Source organism: Anoplopoma fimbria, chromosome 3 (genome assembly GCF_027596085.1).
Source record: "Anoplopoma fimbria isolate UVic2021 breed Golden Eagle Sablefish chromosome 3, Afim_UVic_2022, whole genome shotgun sequence".
In the NCBI taxonomy this organism is placed as follows: domain Eukaryota; kingdom Metazoa; phylum Chordata; class Actinopteri; order Perciformes; family Anoplopomatidae; genus Anoplopoma; species Anoplopoma fimbria.
The window spans coordinates 23,443,316-23,461,745 of NC_072451.1; the positions used below are offsets into that span (position 1 = coordinate 23,443,316).

General features: G+C 40.3%; 3 protein-coding genes across 3 annotated transcripts in view; 2 read left to right on the forward strand and 1 right to left on the reverse strand.

The window, feature by feature from the left end:
- The window catches only part of pde4ca (phosphodiesterase 4C, cAMP-specific a), a 49,410-nt gene extending 43,506 nt beyond the window's left edge, over positions 1-5,904 (forward strand). The window contains exons 9-16 of the mRNA XM_054622984.1: positions 94-266; positions 389-487; positions 623-787; positions 941-1,040; positions 1,229-1,383; positions 1,496-1,618; positions 2,029-2,211; positions 2,377-5,904. Coding sequence (XP_054478959.1) covers positions 94-266; positions 389-487; positions 623-787; positions 941-1,040; positions 1,229-1,383; positions 1,496-1,618; positions 2,029-2,211; positions 2,377-2,883 — 1,505 coding nt within the window. The 3' untranslated portion in view covers positions 2,884-5,904. The remainder of the gene's footprint in view (positions 1-93; positions 267-388; positions 488-622; positions 788-940; positions 1,041-1,228; positions 1,384-1,495; positions 1,619-2,028; positions 2,212-2,376) is intronic.
- A 1,119-nt stretch (positions 5,905-7,023) lies between these two features.
- On the forward strand, positions 7,024-15,571 carry rab3aa (RAB3A, member RAS oncogene family, a). The gene is made up of 5 exons (XM_054623030.1): positions 7,024-7,095; positions 9,439-9,663; positions 11,198-11,316; positions 11,974-12,098; positions 12,925-15,571. Exons 1-5 carry the CDS (start codon positions 7,093-7,095, stop codon positions 13,113-13,115), a joined length of 663 nt encoding a protein of 220 aa, XP_054479005.1. The 5' UTR covers positions 7,024-7,092; the 3' UTR covers positions 13,116-15,571.
- A 364-nt stretch (positions 15,572-15,935) lies between these two features.
- Positions 15,936-17,854, reverse strand: LOC129110790 (transcription factor JunD-like). Its single transcript, XM_054623007.1, has one exon. It carries the CDS (start codon positions 17,596-17,598, stop codon positions 16,681-16,683), a length of 918 nt encoding a protein of 305 aa, XP_054478982.1. The 5' UTR covers positions 17,599-17,854; the 3' UTR covers positions 15,936-16,680.
- Between the last annotated feature and the right edge of the window lie 576 nt (positions 17,855-18,430).

The window sequence follows — 18,430 nt, forward strand, 5'->3', positions numbered from 1 at the left end:
TGTCACATAAATGACATGTTTTGTGTTAAAGAGAAGTTTTGCTAATCACTATGAGACTGCAATGGTAATATTTTGTATGTCTTCATCTGACAGAGAAGCAACATGACATGGACATCATGTCTCCCCCAACCAAGGAGAAGGACAAGAAGAAGCGGCCCATGTCCCAGATCAGCGGTGTGAAGAAGGCCACCCACAGCCCCAGCCTCGCCCCCTCCACCATCCCACGCTTTGGGGTCAATGCCAGCCAGGAAGGACTCCTAACCAAGGTATCAGGACTAGTTCAACACTTGTTTACCTCTATTCAAATCATTCTGCATTGTTTTTAAGATATTCTCCCTTGTATAGTATGTTGTAATAATATATATCTGCGATTACTGTCTACTGCCAGGAGTTAGAGGATGTAAACAGATGGGGTATTGACATCTTCAAGGTCTCTGAGTATTCTGGGAGTCGCCCACTGACGGTCACCATGTACACCATCTTTCAGGTATCATTACAGTACAGTACAGTACAGTAAATGAGTGATTGAAGCATTGATGTAACAAAGACATTTCAATAAATGATTGAGCTTTACCCTGACTAACTCTGTGTCTGATGTGTTCTTTCTCTCCTGCTGCTACAGGAACGTGACCTTCTGAAGTCCTTTAAGATTCCAGCGGACACTTTTGTTACCTTCATGATGACTTTGGAGGATCATTACCATGCCGACGTGGCCTACCACAACAACATCCATGCTGCAGACGTGGTCCAGTCCACGCATGTCTTACTGTCCACACCTGCTCTGGAGGTAGACAATCTAACTCAACCAAGACTAAGAGCAGATACAAACTTTATTATTAAAAGCAAACACTAGCATCTGTATATGTCCTGTCATGTTTAGCATACACACTCACACATACACACACGTATTGATCGTCTCTGCCTTCTTGTGTTGTCCAAGGCTGTGTTTACTGATCTGGAGATCCTTGCCGCTCTGTTTGCAAGCGCCATCCATGATGTGGATCACCCTGGAGTTTCCAATCAGTTTCTCATCAACACCAGTGAGTTTGCATAGCTCCACAGGGATTATGTTAACGTTGGGGGGTGCTGAGTGTATTTAACTATGCGGATGAGGTGCCTGTATACACGAGTCCGTGTAGAAATGTGTTTCTGCATAAATTTGTTTCCCATTCAGGTGATTTAAAGTGCTGTCTGTAAAATCAGTTTTTTTTTGCATTTTTGCTTTCAGATTCAGAGCTGGCCATGATGTACAATGACTCGTCCGTGCTGGAGAATCACCATCTGGCTGTTGGCTTTAAGCTTCTGCAGGAAGATAACTGTGACATCTTTCAGAACCTCAGCAAAAAGCAGAGACAGTCGCTGCGCAAAATGGTCATTGATATGGTAGGACACTTCAGTGGAACCCTTGAGATTGCAGACATGGTACTGTTTCTGTCTGATGTGTAACTCTGTTTTATTAAATTCAATTTTTTAAATGTATTTGCTTAACCTACAGGTGCTGGCCACAGATATGTCTAAACACATGAACCTACTGGCAGACCTGAAAACCATGGTGGAGACCAAGAAAGTCACCAGTCTAGGAGTCCTACTGCTGGACAACTACTCAGACCGCATACAGGTGAGAACCATTTCAATCATTTTTAGAGCTGCATTGATCAACATTTTAATATGAACAACGAATAAAACAAGAACAACATTTTGCATCACTCTCATCACTGCAGAGCATTTTAGCATCTTTCTGCTCAGTTTTGGTTTTTGCAGCCAACAACTTCACTGTTTTGGTTCAGTTTCCCCACTCTTATCAACCAGGATTCTAGCAGGCAGATGTTTTCAACATAAAAGCTCTAAAAAACAACTGTACACTATCTACTCAGCTGTACTACTTTTTCTGCTGTCCCAAGTGACCAAAATACAATTAATTCGGCTTTACGTTGAGAAACTCATTTTATTAAGATTGCTTACATCTCAGTTCACGGTTGATAAAAACAACTGAAAAAGCTGAAAAGAAATATGCTTTTTTCACCGCAGGTCCTTCAGAACATGGTGCACTGTGCAGACCTGAGCAACCCCACCAAGCCTCTCGAGTTGTACCGGAATTGGACCGACCGCATCATGGTGGAGTTTTTCACCCAGGGGGACAGGGAGAGAGACAAGGGCATGGAGATCAGCCCCATGTGTGACAAACAAAACGCCTCAATAGAGAAGAACCAGGTACATCATTGAAACCGGATTACTTCATTCGACTACTGTAATTTAGTCTTAAATTCACTGAAGAAAAAGTGAAGACAGTTTAATAAAAAAAGTGTCTTGGAGAAAAAAGAGAAATGCCTATATATACTGTATATATACAAACAACTTCTTTCCCCTCTCTTTCAGGTGGGTTTCATTGACTACATTGTTCATCCTCTGTGGGAGACGTGGGCCGACCTTGTCCACCCAGATGCTCAGGAGATCCTGGACACACTGGAGGATAACAGAGAGTGGTATCAGAGCATGATCCCTCACAGCCCCTCACCCCACCCAGAGGACGAGCAGGAAGAAGCCCATGCCGGGGAATCCTCAACGCTCAGCGGGGGCGGTGGCTCTGTTTCGGCCGACAAGTTCCAGTTTGAGCTCACCTTGGAAGAAGAGGGAGAGTCTGATACAGAGAGTTCACCTGAGGAAGAGGAGGGCTTCAGCGGCGGTAGGGGTCCTGAACTATCCAGAACTGATTCTGGCAGCGGATTTGATGCAGTATCTGCTACGACTCGCCTGCTCACCAAAAAGCTCTCTACTGATTCAGGCCGGACGTTTTCTTTAGACTCTGAAAAAGATATGGCAGAAGACAGAGAAACAGACCAGGAAGGCATCTCTGGGGTACCACGCTTCCGACTTGGCACATAGCACCAGTCAAAGTTGTATTTCTTTTTGCCTTTTGTTTATTTTTCTTGATTTCGGTGCCTCCTCTGTCACTCCCCTTCTCCCACTCCAACCAAGCACCACCAACTCTGGTTTCTGCCGACAGGGTGACAGCTAGCCTTGGGGTGGGGAGTGCAGGTGGGTGTGAGGGGTGTTAAGAAGGTCTGCAGTTTTACACAGCAGTCATTTGCACTGGAGAGAGACAGATAGACTGAGTCACTGTTCTAATTGAGGACAGGAAACCAAGTTTCTGACAAGTCCTTTGTGTTCTGTGTCTCTCAGTCAGACATACTGTGGATAAAGTTCTACCGAGACAATAAGACGTTTAAAACAAAACGGCCCTCTACCAGCCAACTCAAGGTCTACTACAACAAATGACGCAACTGTCTTCCCCTTTTGTGAAGAAAGTGAGGAAATGATGAATGAGCGAAACAAAGACAACATCTTGTAAGACATCTTGCCAAATTTACAATTTACCGGGATGATGCTGTTTTGCCTGCATTTTTAGTGTTTGTTTATTCTGTTGTCTTTTATTTAGGTCCACATGCAGTGAAATACAGTAAAGGAAGATACAGTAAATAGAAGACTGTAAGCAAAGTAATGGAAGAAAGGAGCTAAGCATGATTTTATGCAGGAAACCTTAAATGTAGCAGACATTTTGAGTGACTCTATCATTGTTATTGTATGAGTAGCACTCCTTTCAGCTGGGGTTGCACAGCCCATCTAATTGTGTTCAGCAAGCAGTAGTTTCAGACAAATATGACTATAATGAAGTGGATGGTAGCAAATATTATTTTGAAATTTTCAGTTGTTTTAAGCTTACTATTTCCATTTTTATTTCCCTAAACTATGATGTTGGCAGCGACAAATGTGAGCCAGGGTCAGTGAAGGAATTACATCCAAAGCAATGTGGGCTGTGCACATGGTGCCTCCCAGTGTTGTCAAGTGGAACTGAAGTTCTGGCATTGGAGGTAAATAATTTGCAAGGTTTTGCATAGGCCAATATGGAAAATACATTTAAAACGTATTTAACTGTAGGACTAGCCAAAATATCAGTTATGTTTCAGTTTTCATTGCTCTTATATTTTTGTTGTTTGTTTGTTTTAATTCAAGTCACTATTTTTTGCGTTTTTAATATTTGGCACCCTTTTTATCAGTTTGCTTTCAAGTTTAGCACTTTACAGTTTTGGTCATAACTAGCCCTCATTGTTGTTTTTAAGAACTTGAGCCCAAACATGAACACATTGGAGGCTATTGACAAAAAAACAGCTTGTCCATCGCTGTCAAGCAACCAGCACAGACATCATGCAAAAAGCTAAACGCTGCAGTACAGCTATGAATGCATTGAGCCATTCATTGAAGTCCATTATTGTTACTACATAATGTGTTACACACAGCGTCCACCTAATAAAATACGGTTTCTGGAAGCAGTCACTTGCATACATCACTAGACTGATAAGGGCAATGTGTTAAAACCACATGGGTTGCAAAAAAGGATGTTAGCATCATTGTAACTTCAAAAAACAAGACAGTTTCATATGCCAGAATTTTTTTTCCTCTTTTTTTTCTCTCATTGATCAATATTTCGCTCTTCACAGGGACATAGTCAATGACAATACAAGTGCCAAGCAAGCATGACACAACCCGTACTGTAATTTCCATTTTGCCACTGGCTACTTTCCATCAGTGACTGATAAAGTTGGTTGATTGTAGCACCCTGTGTGCCAATCTGACCCTAGTGTCTGTCCCTTTTTTTCTAACTCTTGTTCAAACAGTAACTGAAACTGATATTGTCTTAAAACAGTGATGTGTTTTTTGTGTGTGTGAGTGAATGACTGGGTCGACTTTTTTGATGTATTTGCTAAGAAAAAACCAAAGCACTTTGTATGGTACTTTTACAGTTCTGCACTTCCAGTACAGTTGAACATGTATAGTGACTGTTTCACTGTTTTTTCTTTTCTTTTGGCAAATAGCCTGGTGGTTGAGTTGAATTATACGGGCTGGACCATTACAGCTCTTAAAGGTCAGATGTTGGAGAGACTGAAGTTCTTTTTATAATTGACTGCAGGAACAAGTGTGTTTTGTTAAAATGCATGACATTGACTGCAGGATTTCAAGAAGAGCATATAGAGAATTTACAAAACCTAGCCTGTGGAGAAACATTTTATTTTATTACCATGAAACAGAGTAAATCATGTGATAATGTGTGAACAAGCTGAAGAGGTTTTTGATGCCTTATTTTCAAATGTGGGATTTTTTTTCTGGTCATAGATGTGTTCACTGTCATGCTGGATTAAACATGTGCAATCCTTTCTGTAGCCATAAACAGCACCAAACAGACCAACACTCAAGGATGCCTTCAACATTAAGGTCTATTTAACAGATTAACGAGCACAACATGCGAATATTCAGTCTGACTCTCTGCGTGTCACTAATTTTTTGATTTTGTGTATTTTCCTCACAGTTCTTCATGTACAGTTTATTTATTATTTCTATATTATCTGTCAGAAACGATGGAACAGTAGACTTTTTTTAGTCTGAGGTTTAGTATAGCTTGATGTCTAGAAAGTCACACAGGACATATTTCGACTAAACTCATCTTTTTTCCTTTTCATTTTATTACTTTATTGTCTGCAAATAACATGATACATAAGCAAAAATACTCACTTTCATGTTTTTCTTGGTATGAAAATAGTTTAGTGACAGATTTACGTATGAGTTTTCTGAAACATCTCTCATCTCCTTTCTTCCTCTGTTTCTACTGATCTGAACAGATCACGTGATCTTACAGTAAGTGTGCTAATCTGAGATGTGTTTGATTCATAGTGAAGATAATATAGTCACACAGCCTCAAGTCATCCTAGATCAGTATTTCTGTTCTTAGAGATAATAGAATAAGGATCATGAACTAAGACTGCAGCTTTGACAATCCAAACTCTGCTGTTTTAACTGTGGGTGTGTTAGCCCTCTCTCCAACTAGAACTGTATGCCTTGCCAATAAAAGAAAAACCCTTCACTCTTTGAAGTCTTGTTCTCTGCTTTTATGAGGAAACTAAATTATAAAACATAGTAAAGTATTCTTGTTGTTACACAATGGCAATCTCTTAACAAGCAGCCACCTGCTGATGGGAATCTACTCCAGATCATTCATTTGACAGCTGTAGTTATTAGGAAGGCTATATACAAAACACATCATTAATTTGACAGCTGTAGTTATTAGGAAGGCTATATACAAAACACATCATTAATTTGACAGCTGTAGTTATTAGGAAGGCTATATACAAAACACATCATTCATTTGGCAGCTGTAGTTATTAGGAAGGCTATATACAAAACACATCATTCATTTGACAGCTGTAGTTATTAGGAAGGCTATATACAAAACACATCATTCATTTGGCAGCTGTAGTTATTAGGTAGGCTATATACAAAACACATCATTCATTTGGCAGCTGTAGTTATTAGGTAGGCTATATACAAAACACATCATTCATTTGACAGCTGTAGTTATTAGGTAGGCTATATACAAAACACATCATTCATTTGACAGCTGTAGTTATTAGGTTGGCTATATACAAAACACATCATTAATTTATAGAATAAACAACCCAAGGAACATAAGAAAATTGGCAATACCTGAACAAACTTCAGCACAAAAAAGCTGCCAATGTGTTTATGCATCTGTAATAATAATCCAATAATATAAAATCGATGATAATATAAAACTCTGAAAGAGACCAATCTTTATAATTTCGACTAAACTCATCTTTTTTCCTTTTCTTTTTATTACTTTATTGTCTGCAAATAACGTGATACATAAGCAAAAATAACTAACTTTCATGTTTTTCTTGGTATGAAAATAGTTTAGTGACATGAGTTTTCTGAAAGTACCTTTACTTTTGATACTTTAAGTATTGTCAAACCTCTGTAACATTCTCAATACGTTTTTTTTTTTTTTTTTTTAATCTGATATTACACCATACTGAATGATCGCCTCTGAATCATTTGCAGAATGGGTGGGGGCGGGGCTCTGTGTGAATGAACGGATCCTCTTCTCTGATTGGCCAATCGTCGTGCCAATCATCCTTACACTCTGTTTGTACCCGCTTATGCCGGGGCTGTCAATCAAGAGGCGCACAAGCGACTGCAGGTGCAAAGCTGGTTCTGGGGCTCGGCGGATAAAACACTCATCTCATGGTAAACCTGCGCTTATCTGTCATTGCGGGGCCGAGTTAAATGTAACAGTTGCAATGGATTATATCCAGATTGTTTGTCGGTTGTCATATCGTGCATTTGGCAGAAAACGTAGTCGTAAAGGAAGAAGAGTAACCTTCATTTGACATAACGTTAGCTGGGAGCTAGCTCCTTAAGCACTGGTAACGGTCTGCTGCGGTAGCATTAAAGCTAGCGATGCTAGCTTAATTGCAAGGCTAAAACTTGCATTTTTCTCTGTTTTGCTCTCAATCGTTTGATGTGTATTAATAACTAGCAGCCAGGTAATGTGTGACAGAAAGCCTTGTACATTTCTTTAAGTGTTTTTTTTTCTTGCTAACATGAACCAGACTGTCCATTTCAAGCAGCTAGCTTCACCAGCTAACGCCAGATAAGCTCCACTTGGGATAAGGATGTGGCTCAGGCCGGTTGCATTGGGAGCACGTCGTGGTCAGACACTGTCAGGTGGGACTACGGGCGTGGCCTGCTAGTCTGAGATCCTCTCACTTACTACGAGGCAAATTCTGTCCAACCATACGGTCATTCATCATTTGCTCCATGGAGGTTTCCTGTCGTCCTGATGGGAAAGGATAGCTGGTTTAGTTGATGCTTAGCCTGCTAAGCTGAAGTACTTCCGTCCTTGTTGCTCCTGAAGGCTTTGCCATCGGTGTGCAACATGCAAACTAATTGACAAAAGGTGTGGTGATCTGTCACATGTCCTAAACTTCAACAGCAGTATTTTATAAAAAGGTACAGAGGCAGGATTGTCTCATTTTTATCATTTACTTCAACCAAACAATGAATGTTTCATCCAGTGACAGACTGGATGTTGTATGAATGTTAGTTAGAGTCTGATGGTGGCACCTTGCATGGTAGCCTGTCATCAGTGTGTGAATGGGTGAATGATATGTAATATAAGCTTTGAGCTACTGATTGTAAGTCGCTTTGGATAAAAGCGTCTGCTGAATGACTGTAATGTAATGTAATGTACTCTTATCTGGCGATGGGCGGAGGTGTAGCTACATTCCTTGTCCGACCAGTGTTATTGACATGAAGTGGAAACCCTCAGGGCTGTGTGTGGGCATTGGCTGGTTGTATTGACAAAGCCTCTTGGCGAAACGGCTGTTATTTGTTGTTCCTTGATGATGTCTGTGAGTGTAACCTGGCGTCACACAGCAGAGGATACTGACTCCAAAAACCCCATCCAGGGTTAAATGAGGCCATATGGGGTCCAGATGGTCTTCCTCTTGTCTGTCTAAAGAATAATGATGATCTGTACAGTACCAGTCAAAAGTTCATTCAACTACTTTGAAGAATCTAAAATATAAAACATATTCTGGTTTGTTGAGCATTTGTTTGTTTACCACATAATACCATATGTGTTCCTTTATAGTTTGGATGTCTTCAATATTAATCTACAATGTAGAAAAAAAATAAAAATAAAGAAAAACCATTGAATGAGAAGGTGTGTCCAAACTTTTGACTGGTACTGTATCTCAGTTTTCTGTGCATTGGTACCATGGTAGACCTCACAAAATGGTCTGTTGGTTGTGGTGAGATTCTGTGATGCCACATATGAGTTTGGAAAAGAGCAAAGCAACCAGATTTAGTCAGTCTAGTAAAATAGTAAATTAGGTATTTGACAGCTGCCTGGCCCACTTGATACATGTTCTCTGTCTTGTCTTTTATTTCTCAGATTTGTTGTACACCTTTTAACCTTTGATATAATGCTAGATTTATTGTATTATTATATTTTAATAACTATAGGTCTTTTGTGTTATCAGGGGTTGGTCCTGTTCATCCTGAAGTCAGTAGTCATTTATTCTTATTTTTTTTTCCATCTATAGACCAATTGAAACGTGTTTTGTATGAATAATACAAAAACATGCAAACTAATTGACAAAAGGTGTGGTGATCTGTCACATGTCCTAAACTTCAACAGCAGTATTTTATAAAAAGGTACAGAGGCAGTATTGTTTCATTTTTATCATTTACTTCAACCAAACAATGAATGTTTCATCCAGTGACAGGCGAATTGTGTAAGACACTGTATCTACAGGGAGTAGACACAAAATTGTGAATATAGGGCCTACCTAATCTGATGTAATCAAATACAACAGCTCTACCTTTGTAGATTTATATAATGTCTAGTTTTTGAGTACATGTCATGGAGACTTTGATATAACACTGGTTGTCTTTGCAACTGTCACCTGTGATGGTGGTGTTGTTGTTGTATTGGGTTATATTAAGGTATTTGTTTTATCACATGCTGTTTCTTCTAACAACTCCCTTGTAACTGATTATTATGTGATCTCAATCCTTGCATAGATGGCGTCTGCAAATGCCACATACGGACAGAAGGAGTCCTCGGACCAGAACTTTGATTACATGTTTAAAATCCTCATCATTGGCAACAGCAGCGTAGGAAAGACGTCCTTCCTTTTCCGCTATGCAGACGACTCATTCACGCCAGCCTTTGTCAGCACAGTGGGCATTGACTTCAAGGTGAAGACCATCTACAGGAACGACAAGAGGATAAAGCTGCAGATATGGGTGAGGAAGTGAAGATACGCATGCATTGAGACGTGGGGGAGACATACTGACATTTTACTCTGAAAGCCTGAAGAGTTGTGAAAAGGAATTTAAAACTCAACTTGCTTTGCTTATTGATGCTTTCTGCATTCATAGCCACAGTGCTGTCTTGACTCAGGTACCACTGAAGAAGAAAGGGGGTAATAGGTGGTGAAGACTATGGCTACACTTTACAATGCTTTACATAATTACTACAAATGCATCAATCAAATGTTTTCTCTCTATCTGCTGATACGAAGTCCATATCTCATAATTATATTTCCCTCCATAATACAGTGACACCCTTTGCCAAAAAGGCTTACAGTATGATTAGAAAAACAGTTAAGATATATGTGAGAGCTGAATAGCACACAATTAAGAAAATGCAGCCTGAACTACTGCTCTCCCTTTAAAGGTACAGTGTGTAGGCTTTAGGGAGACTTATTGGCAGTCATTTGATATAACATTCATAACTGTTTTCATAAGTGTATTATTGCCTGCAACTAATAATTATTTTCTTTTCATTACCTTAGAATGAGCTGTTTATATCTACATATGGAACCTTGCCTCAGTGCGGTTTTTAAAGTAGCCCAGAACGATGCAGCAATGACGACCGCAACTAACGATTATTTAAATTATTGATCAATCTGCTGATTATTTTCTCAAAAAATTGTTTTGTGTACAAAATGACAGAAAATATTTATTTCAATACCTCGGAGTCCAAGGTGACGTCTTCAAATGTCTTGTTTCTTCCAACTAACAGTCCAAAACCCCCACATTTTCAGTTAACATACAGAAAAAAAAAGTAAAGCAGCAAATCCCACATTGGAGAAGTTGCATCCAGATAGTTTTTGCCATTTTTGACTTGAAAGGTGCCTCAAACAATTAATCAATTCTCAAAATGTTGCATATTAACATTCCTTCCATGGAAAAAAAAATCAACTAATCGTTGCAGCTCTACAGTACTTTTAATTCAACCGAATTACTTTAGTTTCTACCTGCAGACCGTCTTAAGTAAGAATGCCTGTTTTTCATGCTGCCCCATCACATCTGTGAATGAAGTGATTTCTATTTCCATGTGTCTCTAATGATTACCAGCTGTCCCCAAAATCACATCATCTGCTGTGTAATGGCCATACCCTTGAAGTGTTCTTAACATGAGCCGTAAAGCCTGACCCTGGGACCAATTGCTTATTACACGGGAGGGACGGCAGAGGAATTCCTAATGGTCCTGGGAGTTTGGCTTCATATTAAACCTCCACAATCATCAGGAGGCACGTTCAAAAGGCATAAATCTTTTGCAGGTGCTTGGTGACGAGGATCTGCACAAAAAGACCCACACACTACTGTCTTGTTACCAATGCTCAATTTACTCCTACATGGAAATGACAATGTTTAAACCACAACCGAGCAAGAGCATCTCTAATGGATGGAAACCATGTCATGTCCATAAGCGATGACCAGAGCATGTTTACTCGAAAATATTCCTCAATTAAAAATGATGTTTTTTGTGTAGGACACTGCTGGCCAGGAGCGCTACAGGACAATCACCACAGCTTACTACAGGGGAGCCATGGGCTTCATCCTCATGTATGACATGACCAACGAGGAGTCCTTCAACGCTGTTCAAGACTGGTGAGTGACACCTGAGTATGTATGTCTGTGTGTATGCATTTAGCCCAGCTTTCCTGTAATTGTGACCACAATGTGCCAGCCTGCTGAATTTACGAAATCTGGGACTTTACACACAGTGGATTGGGCAACCAGACGAGTAGTCAGAAGAACACGTTTCAAACAAGTGCTGCATTTAATCCTATTATGTTGCATCTGTTTGCAAGTGAAATGATGGATGAAAGCACTGTTATTCATCATTTTGCTCAGTCAAACTGAAACTGGAAGTAATGTAGTCAAACTTTTAACATTTGTCCTTGTTTTTTTAACCAGATTAGTGGTTTGAATAATAAAGTTGAGCTTGACTTCCTAGAAACCGGTCTGGTGACGTGTGTTATGTTAACATGGTTACTCTTTTGTAGCTATGCCAATGGCTTTTCCATTTTCTCATATCTTAAAATGAAGTTCGTAATTAAAATGGGATTTTAACTAACGGGAATGATGGTTGTTAAAGAAGATACATTTTTCTTTTCTCAGCAGCAAAAACTTGTGTGTTAGGTCTGTTGTAGTACTGAGCCCTCAGTACTTTGTAAGAACTACTTTAGAATCTAAGAGAAAAGATGCTTGTGAAACTCAGTCAGACTATATAGGTTCAACACCCTGTACTGTATCTTTTAACAGGTCGACCCAGATCAAGACATACTCATGGGACAATGCCCAGGTCCTCTTGGTGGGAAACAAGTGTGATATGGAGGATGAACGAGTGGTCGCCGCTGAGAGGGGCCGACAGCTGTCAGAACAGCTGGGTAAGTCAGCTGGTCAGAGTGAAAAACTAGATAACATGTCTCTGTTGCTTTTCCACTGTTGCTCCACTCCTCTCCTGGGTATATAAATGAAAAATATATATAATGGTGACCATAAAATAACATTCCTTTATATGCATCTAAACTTTAAAATACACAATATTTGGGTTCTATTTGGACAGGGGGATTTCGGTTCATTTTAGAGGTTGTGTTGTCATCAAAATGTCTTGTTTTATAACCCTTTTTAATTCCCTTTTCCATAGTTGGCATACTGTACTGTATGTCATCATGGTTACAGTTTTCTTCTTGCCACATTACATAATTTCCACATGTTTTAAACTGATGTTGCAAAAACTTAAGCTGAAGTAATTGTAGATCAAAGGCAGCTATGCAGGTGAGCCATATGAACCCCAGTCTTAACTATGTATTCATTTTAACATATGCCGACTATCAACACTTCAGTGTTTTGTAAAGCAATTTTCAGAGGCACACAGAGTTGGGTAGCTAATTTTTTTTTTACTGAAGCTAACTTTCTGCTCTTCCTGTGGGAACGGAGTGATCCAAGTGGTCAGACTGAGTCATAGTATTACGTGTAACTTGACAGGGATTGGACTTAATTTCAAACCACCTACAAAATATGTTTAAGTATGATCTGAACAATAAACTTTCACAAGTCTGATATGGTGGGAAAATTGTTGAGGTTTGAGCTGCCTGTCTGACCATAGCCTTGATGTCTCCTGACACAATGAGATAAGTGGATCAACTGGGTAAGCCTCACATCTGTACAATAAGTGTAACCATAGCCTCCCTCTGTCTCTACCCCCGGCAGGTTTTGAGCACTTCGAAGCAAGTGCTAAAGATAACATCAATGTGAAGCAGACCTTTGAGCGGCTGGTGGACATCATCTGTGAGAGGATGTCAGACAGTCTGGACAACAACGACCCGACTGTTACTGGTACTAAACAGGGACCGCAGCTCAGCGAGCAGCCACAGAGGTCCCATCAAGATTGTGCTTGCTAAACACACACACACACACACACACACACACACACACACACACACACACACACACACACACACACACACACACACACACACACACACACACACACACTGTCTGCTGTCCTAAAATCCACACAGCTTTTTAACGGTTTGTCTCTCACATTCTTTTTCTGTTTCATATACACAGTTAATTCACACAAACACTGCCATACAGAAAAAACACAACCTGACTACTTAGACTCTCCACCCCTCTCTCTACACTAAGAGCATTATCCACATGTGGTGGTGCTAACTTAGTTAGAGGGGTGAAGAACAATTAACAGTGGTACAATCCCAACATGTCTTTTTTTTTCTTACTTGAACATGTTTACACACACACACACACACACACACACACACACACACACACACACACACACACACACACACACACACACACACACACAAACCTTATCATAACAGACTTATAAAAGGCCAGTGAAGGCTTAGACTCCATCATTCCTTGTTGACATGTCTGCAATTGGGTTTTACTATAAAAGGCTGTGGATCCTCCACTCAGCACTAGCGCCTCAAACCTAAATGGATACAAATTTGTTTTACTTTCAGTCTCGTTGAAATTTATAGGTTTGTTACTGTGGATAGCGTTGCTGTTTTTTTGTTCTTTTTTACATTTTTGAGTTGGTTGGGTGTGGTTTTGAGCATGTGAAATCACCGGCCCTTGTCAGTGTTGTGATCGAGTTTCTACAAATAACTGCGGACCAAGTTTGATGTCCGAACGGAGTCATTTGAAAGTTAGTTTTTTCTTTTAATTTTAGGAACGAAAGTAAGAATAGCAAAGGTCATGCAAATAATAAGTTATTTTTATTATTATCAATGTTTAGCCTCTTTCCACGATTGTTTTTATTTTTATTTCTTCTAGCGAATTTGGATGGCAGTGAGTCTTTTTTTAAAATACTTTTTGTTACTATTTTTTAAGACATTCGACAGAATAGAAAGATAAGGGATGTCTCTCACTGCATTGAGAAAAGTGTATAAATGTTTAAAAGTCAATAGATATGCATAAATAATATATATACATAAATAAGTATATTATAAAATAATGATCTGGATATTGGGTTCCTACCTGTGGTTTAGTGAGAGGTGCATGATTTTTTTAAAAGATTATTGTTGATCGGATGGTTTATTTGTATGAGCTGCTGTCTGAATTTTAAACCCGTCTGTCCTATAGTTTCAGTACTTGGAGGTACCAAATGGGGTAAAGGTTTCACATGTTAAGCCCACAACCCCTTCTCATTGTATTAACGTTCAATCACTGCATACAATGTGCAACTTGCACCTAGAAAGGCATGTGATTCAGTGTGAGCACTGTTCTACCACTGACCTCTCCATCAACTTCAGATAGTCTCTTGTGTCATGCTGGATGATATTTTTATCTCTACGTTATGGGGGAACCTTATGTTTTTAAGCATGTTAAATGTCAAATTGTGAGTTCTCTCTATGATGCTACGGTTAGGGATTTGTCTGCTCGTGTAATACAGTACAAAACCTTATGTAAGTCATGCAAGGCATGCGGAAATATTTTCAACATTTAAGTTATTTCAAAATAAAGCTTATTTATTTTGTATTATTTATAACTTCATTTACTTTTAAGATAATGTTCTTCCTAACTTATTCATTGCAGTCTGCACTCTACTTTTTAAGGAGATGTTCAATAGTATTCAATTGCTTAAACTCTCCCAGCTTTAAAATGAAATGTATTTGTGTTTACAGTGAGTATAAAGCTTAAGATGCTTCCTCAAGAGGAACATTAAAGCTTTCCAGTTTAAGAATCTCTTATCATATCAGCGCAGCTTTGGTGGGAAGTTTGTTTGTCTTTTGATATCAGTTATGCAACTTCCAAGACTTGTTGGAGTAAAAGCAGACTGTTCTCTCAGAGCAATAGGAGTAATTTCTCTCCACACCCAAATACTCGCAGTGTTCTACCCTGCTGAAGGTTTGTAATACACCTACTGTACTTGAGTACAGTTTGTGTAAAGGCAGTCAAGTAACAATTGTTCTTTCCGAAGACATCTTAACATGTTTAGAGCCAAAAAGAGTGATGTTAGACTTTTGTGAGACTTGCACTAACCTGTGTGTTAATGTTTTCCTACTCTGCGCAGGAGCTTTAAAGAGAAACACTGTATGGGAAGTAAAGTAAATACTCTGAACGCTTCGATAAATCGCTGATTCTTACTGCAGTGGTCCACTTTTGACGTTTGTTGATTTTTTTTTTGTTACTTTATTTATTGTGTTTTGCTACAGCTGTAAACTTGCCAGTGACTTAGGAACACTTCTCGGTCCTGTTCAACTCTCCTCTTGTTCTTCCTCCCTACCGTAAATAGCTCTTGTAAATAGGAATTTTCTGCCTGTCGGGTATTAGTTGTGTGAATTGTGCTGTAATTCTGTAATGCCAGATTTGCTAAAATGAGGAATCAATAAACAAATTCTAAAAGAGTTTTATGGTGGTTCAACAATTATTCCAAAAAGTTACCAATTTACATTCAGAGCACATCTGATGTTTCAGAAAATGGTTTAGAGTAGGTTGTATTGTGCCCAGCAGAGGGCATAACTCTGCTATAATGACTTGTTTTCTACCCTCAGAGTTGTTTGACCATCTATGGTTTGGTTCAGCTTCCCCCTACTGCACTTATATACAACACCCACAGTGTCAACTTTATAAGAGAAGACACATGCAAAGGTATGCATTTATTCATTATTCTTGCAAATGTTCCTTCTAACTAATAAAGCAAGCGGAGCCCCCCGTTCTTAGTAAGAAACAGAACACGAGAGCTTTAGTAATGTAGTGAATTTAATAAATGTCAGTTTGAGACTTAAAAGTCCATTACACATGGATAGATAGGTTTTCTCAGCACGTACACATACATTCATGGAAGTTTGGTGACTGAAGAAGTACACAGCAGCCACCATAATGAAAACAAAATACAATAGTTACTGAACACGAAAGCGACAAGACATGCAGTGTTCATTTTTGCAACAAAATAAAGGAGAGAACAACAAGAAGTAAGACCATATGTAAAATAAGAAATGTTTCAGTAAATAAAATATATATATTTGTCATTGCTAAGTGCTTGTAAACAAGTAAGGCATTATATTACACATTGGGTGACAGCACTTGGTGACACCTCGGTGTTTGGTTGCACTCGTCTTGAGATTGTCCAGCTTACACACATATAAACACTATCCCACACTAGTCCACTTTATAGCAGTTTGCTACATGGCTTCCCAAAAAATGTAGGGCAACAAAATGAGTCTGTTTGCTGCAACACTGCCATATTTTCATGAATCAAAGGAGGCTGCAGCCCACACCTGCTGCTGGTTAACCTGTCATTATTCCAGTAGAATTGCAGCTCTCATCAATGTCTGTCTTTTTGCACTGTGCTGGTGCAAATGTCCTCTGCTCCTCAGTTACAGGCTTGCTCATTTACAATGGCCTCATATCAATGATAAAGATTTTGTGTTACAAAAAAAATGCAAATGTTTTTAGAGTCGTATAAACATCCAGGAAGAGCTCCATAAGTGAGATTTAATAAGCCTGCACCTGGTTTGGTAAAAGCTGACATCCACTGCTGACATGGTTCATCACCTTCTGCTTTAACTGGGCCACTTGCTCCCTGAGGACGCTGGCTGTGGAGGCCAGCTCGGTGTTTTGTGTTTTCAGGTTCTTCACCTTGTCCTCCAGCCGAGAGATCCTCTCCAGTTTTCTCTTGCGGCATTTGGAGGCGGCTATCCGGTTCCGCAGCTTTTTCCTCTCCGCCTTGATGCGTTCCTGGTTGTCCATATCGATGGGAGACAGAGGAGGGCTGTCCCCGAAGCTCTGCATGTCTGGTACAGTCTGAGGCTCGTCCTTCACCAACCCAGCCGACTGGAGTCGTGAGAGAGCCGCAGCCGCCTGCTGCTGCTGAGAGCCGGCCAGATGAGACGGAGGAGGAGGGAAGGGGATGCTGTCCGTGGAGTAGTTGATGGAGCTGGCTCCGAGTGGACTGGCCGCATAGCCGTTCAATGTAGTGTAAACAGGAAGGTCTGAAGCATGAAGTCCGCCGGAGACGATTGCGTTGGCGGATCCGAGGAGCTCCAGCCTGTCCACGGACACGCACCCCGCTTCGCTCAGCTGGTTCTGCTTGTGGAGATCCTCCAGCGCCTTCACGAAACCTTCCGCGAACTCCTGCTCGTCACTGGCGGACTTCGGGTAGAGGAACTGGGAGGCCGGGCCGGCGGCGGTGACCAGTCCGTTTGACTGGATGATAAGACGCTCCAAGTCCGGGGAGGTCAGCTTCAAGAGCCCCAAATCCGGGGAGTTGAGGAGTCCCTCTGTGTTGGATTTGAGCTCGGAGTTGTGGTCGTCCAGGTTCAGATTAATGTCCTTCTTCATCATGGTGCTGTGGGAGTAGATGCTGTGGACCCTCGAAGTGTTCACGGTGCCTGGGTAGAGGGTTGTTTCCATTCTCCACCCTCACATGAGGGAGTGTTGCAATCCTTTTCCAAACATGAGGAAATCAGCTGATCCTTGTTTGTTTTTCTTTCTGTTTTCCCCTCTTCTCGTGTGTATCAGACGACCACTTGTGCTGATGTGTTGGGGGGCTCTGATGTGTCTCTTCAGCCCGAGGACGATATTGTCTTTTCCCGATTGGCACGACTGCTATGCGCAGCTCCAGACCTCGCTCGCTTTCTAGCCCTAAAAATTCCATTATGTCACTCCAGAGCTCGGAGATTGGCCCGAAATGACGTTGGTTTCCGGTTTAATTTGAATAAGGGGCCGAACCGGTCTTTATTGCTATGGAGACTCTAGGTAAACTACAAACAGTGCAATGCATTGTGGTTTGATGTCATAGCATAAAAAAGCTCAGGGTCGCCAAAAGAGAGCAGAGACTGGGCGGGGAAGGTGTAATAGGCCAGGGCCAAGGAAAGAACAGAGAAAATATTCCTTCAACTTAGGCTTAGGTACTTTTAAAGACTTCAAACTTATAATAGAGTATTTGTAATCAGCGCAGGATTGATTCTACATAGGTTTAACACACAAGTTGAGTGTAATCTTTATGCCTGTACTGAGTTCCCTATTCCATAAAATGAGACTCTAGGATCCGGAGCCAAACATCATTTGGTCTTAAGTGATGTGCTCAAGTTCACATTTCATCTCACTTCATCAGTCTTCTAATACTAACCATGCGAACACTTCTTGTTCCAGTTACATTCAGCCCCCACACAAGTACAAGAGAATGAAATGAAGTGATACAACATCTAAAGTGCTCTGAAAGTGTTTCTGGGGAAACTGAGCT

Bases quoted from the DNA above. Each gene is read 5' to 3' on its own strand.
- rab3aa (XM_054623030.1), top strand. The intron at 9,664-11,197 runs GTGAGGAAGTGA...TTTTTTGTGTAG, and splicing joins GGATAAAGCTGCAGATATGG to GACACTGCTGGCCAGGAGCG. The intron at 11,317-11,973 runs GTGAGTGACACC...ATCTTTTAACAG, and splicing joins TTCAACGCTGTTCAAGACTG to GTCGACCCAGATCAAGACAT.
- LOC129110790 (XM_054623007.1), bottom strand. From the start codon at position 17,598: ATGGAAACAACCCTCTACCCAGGCACCGTGAACACTTCGAGGGTCCAC.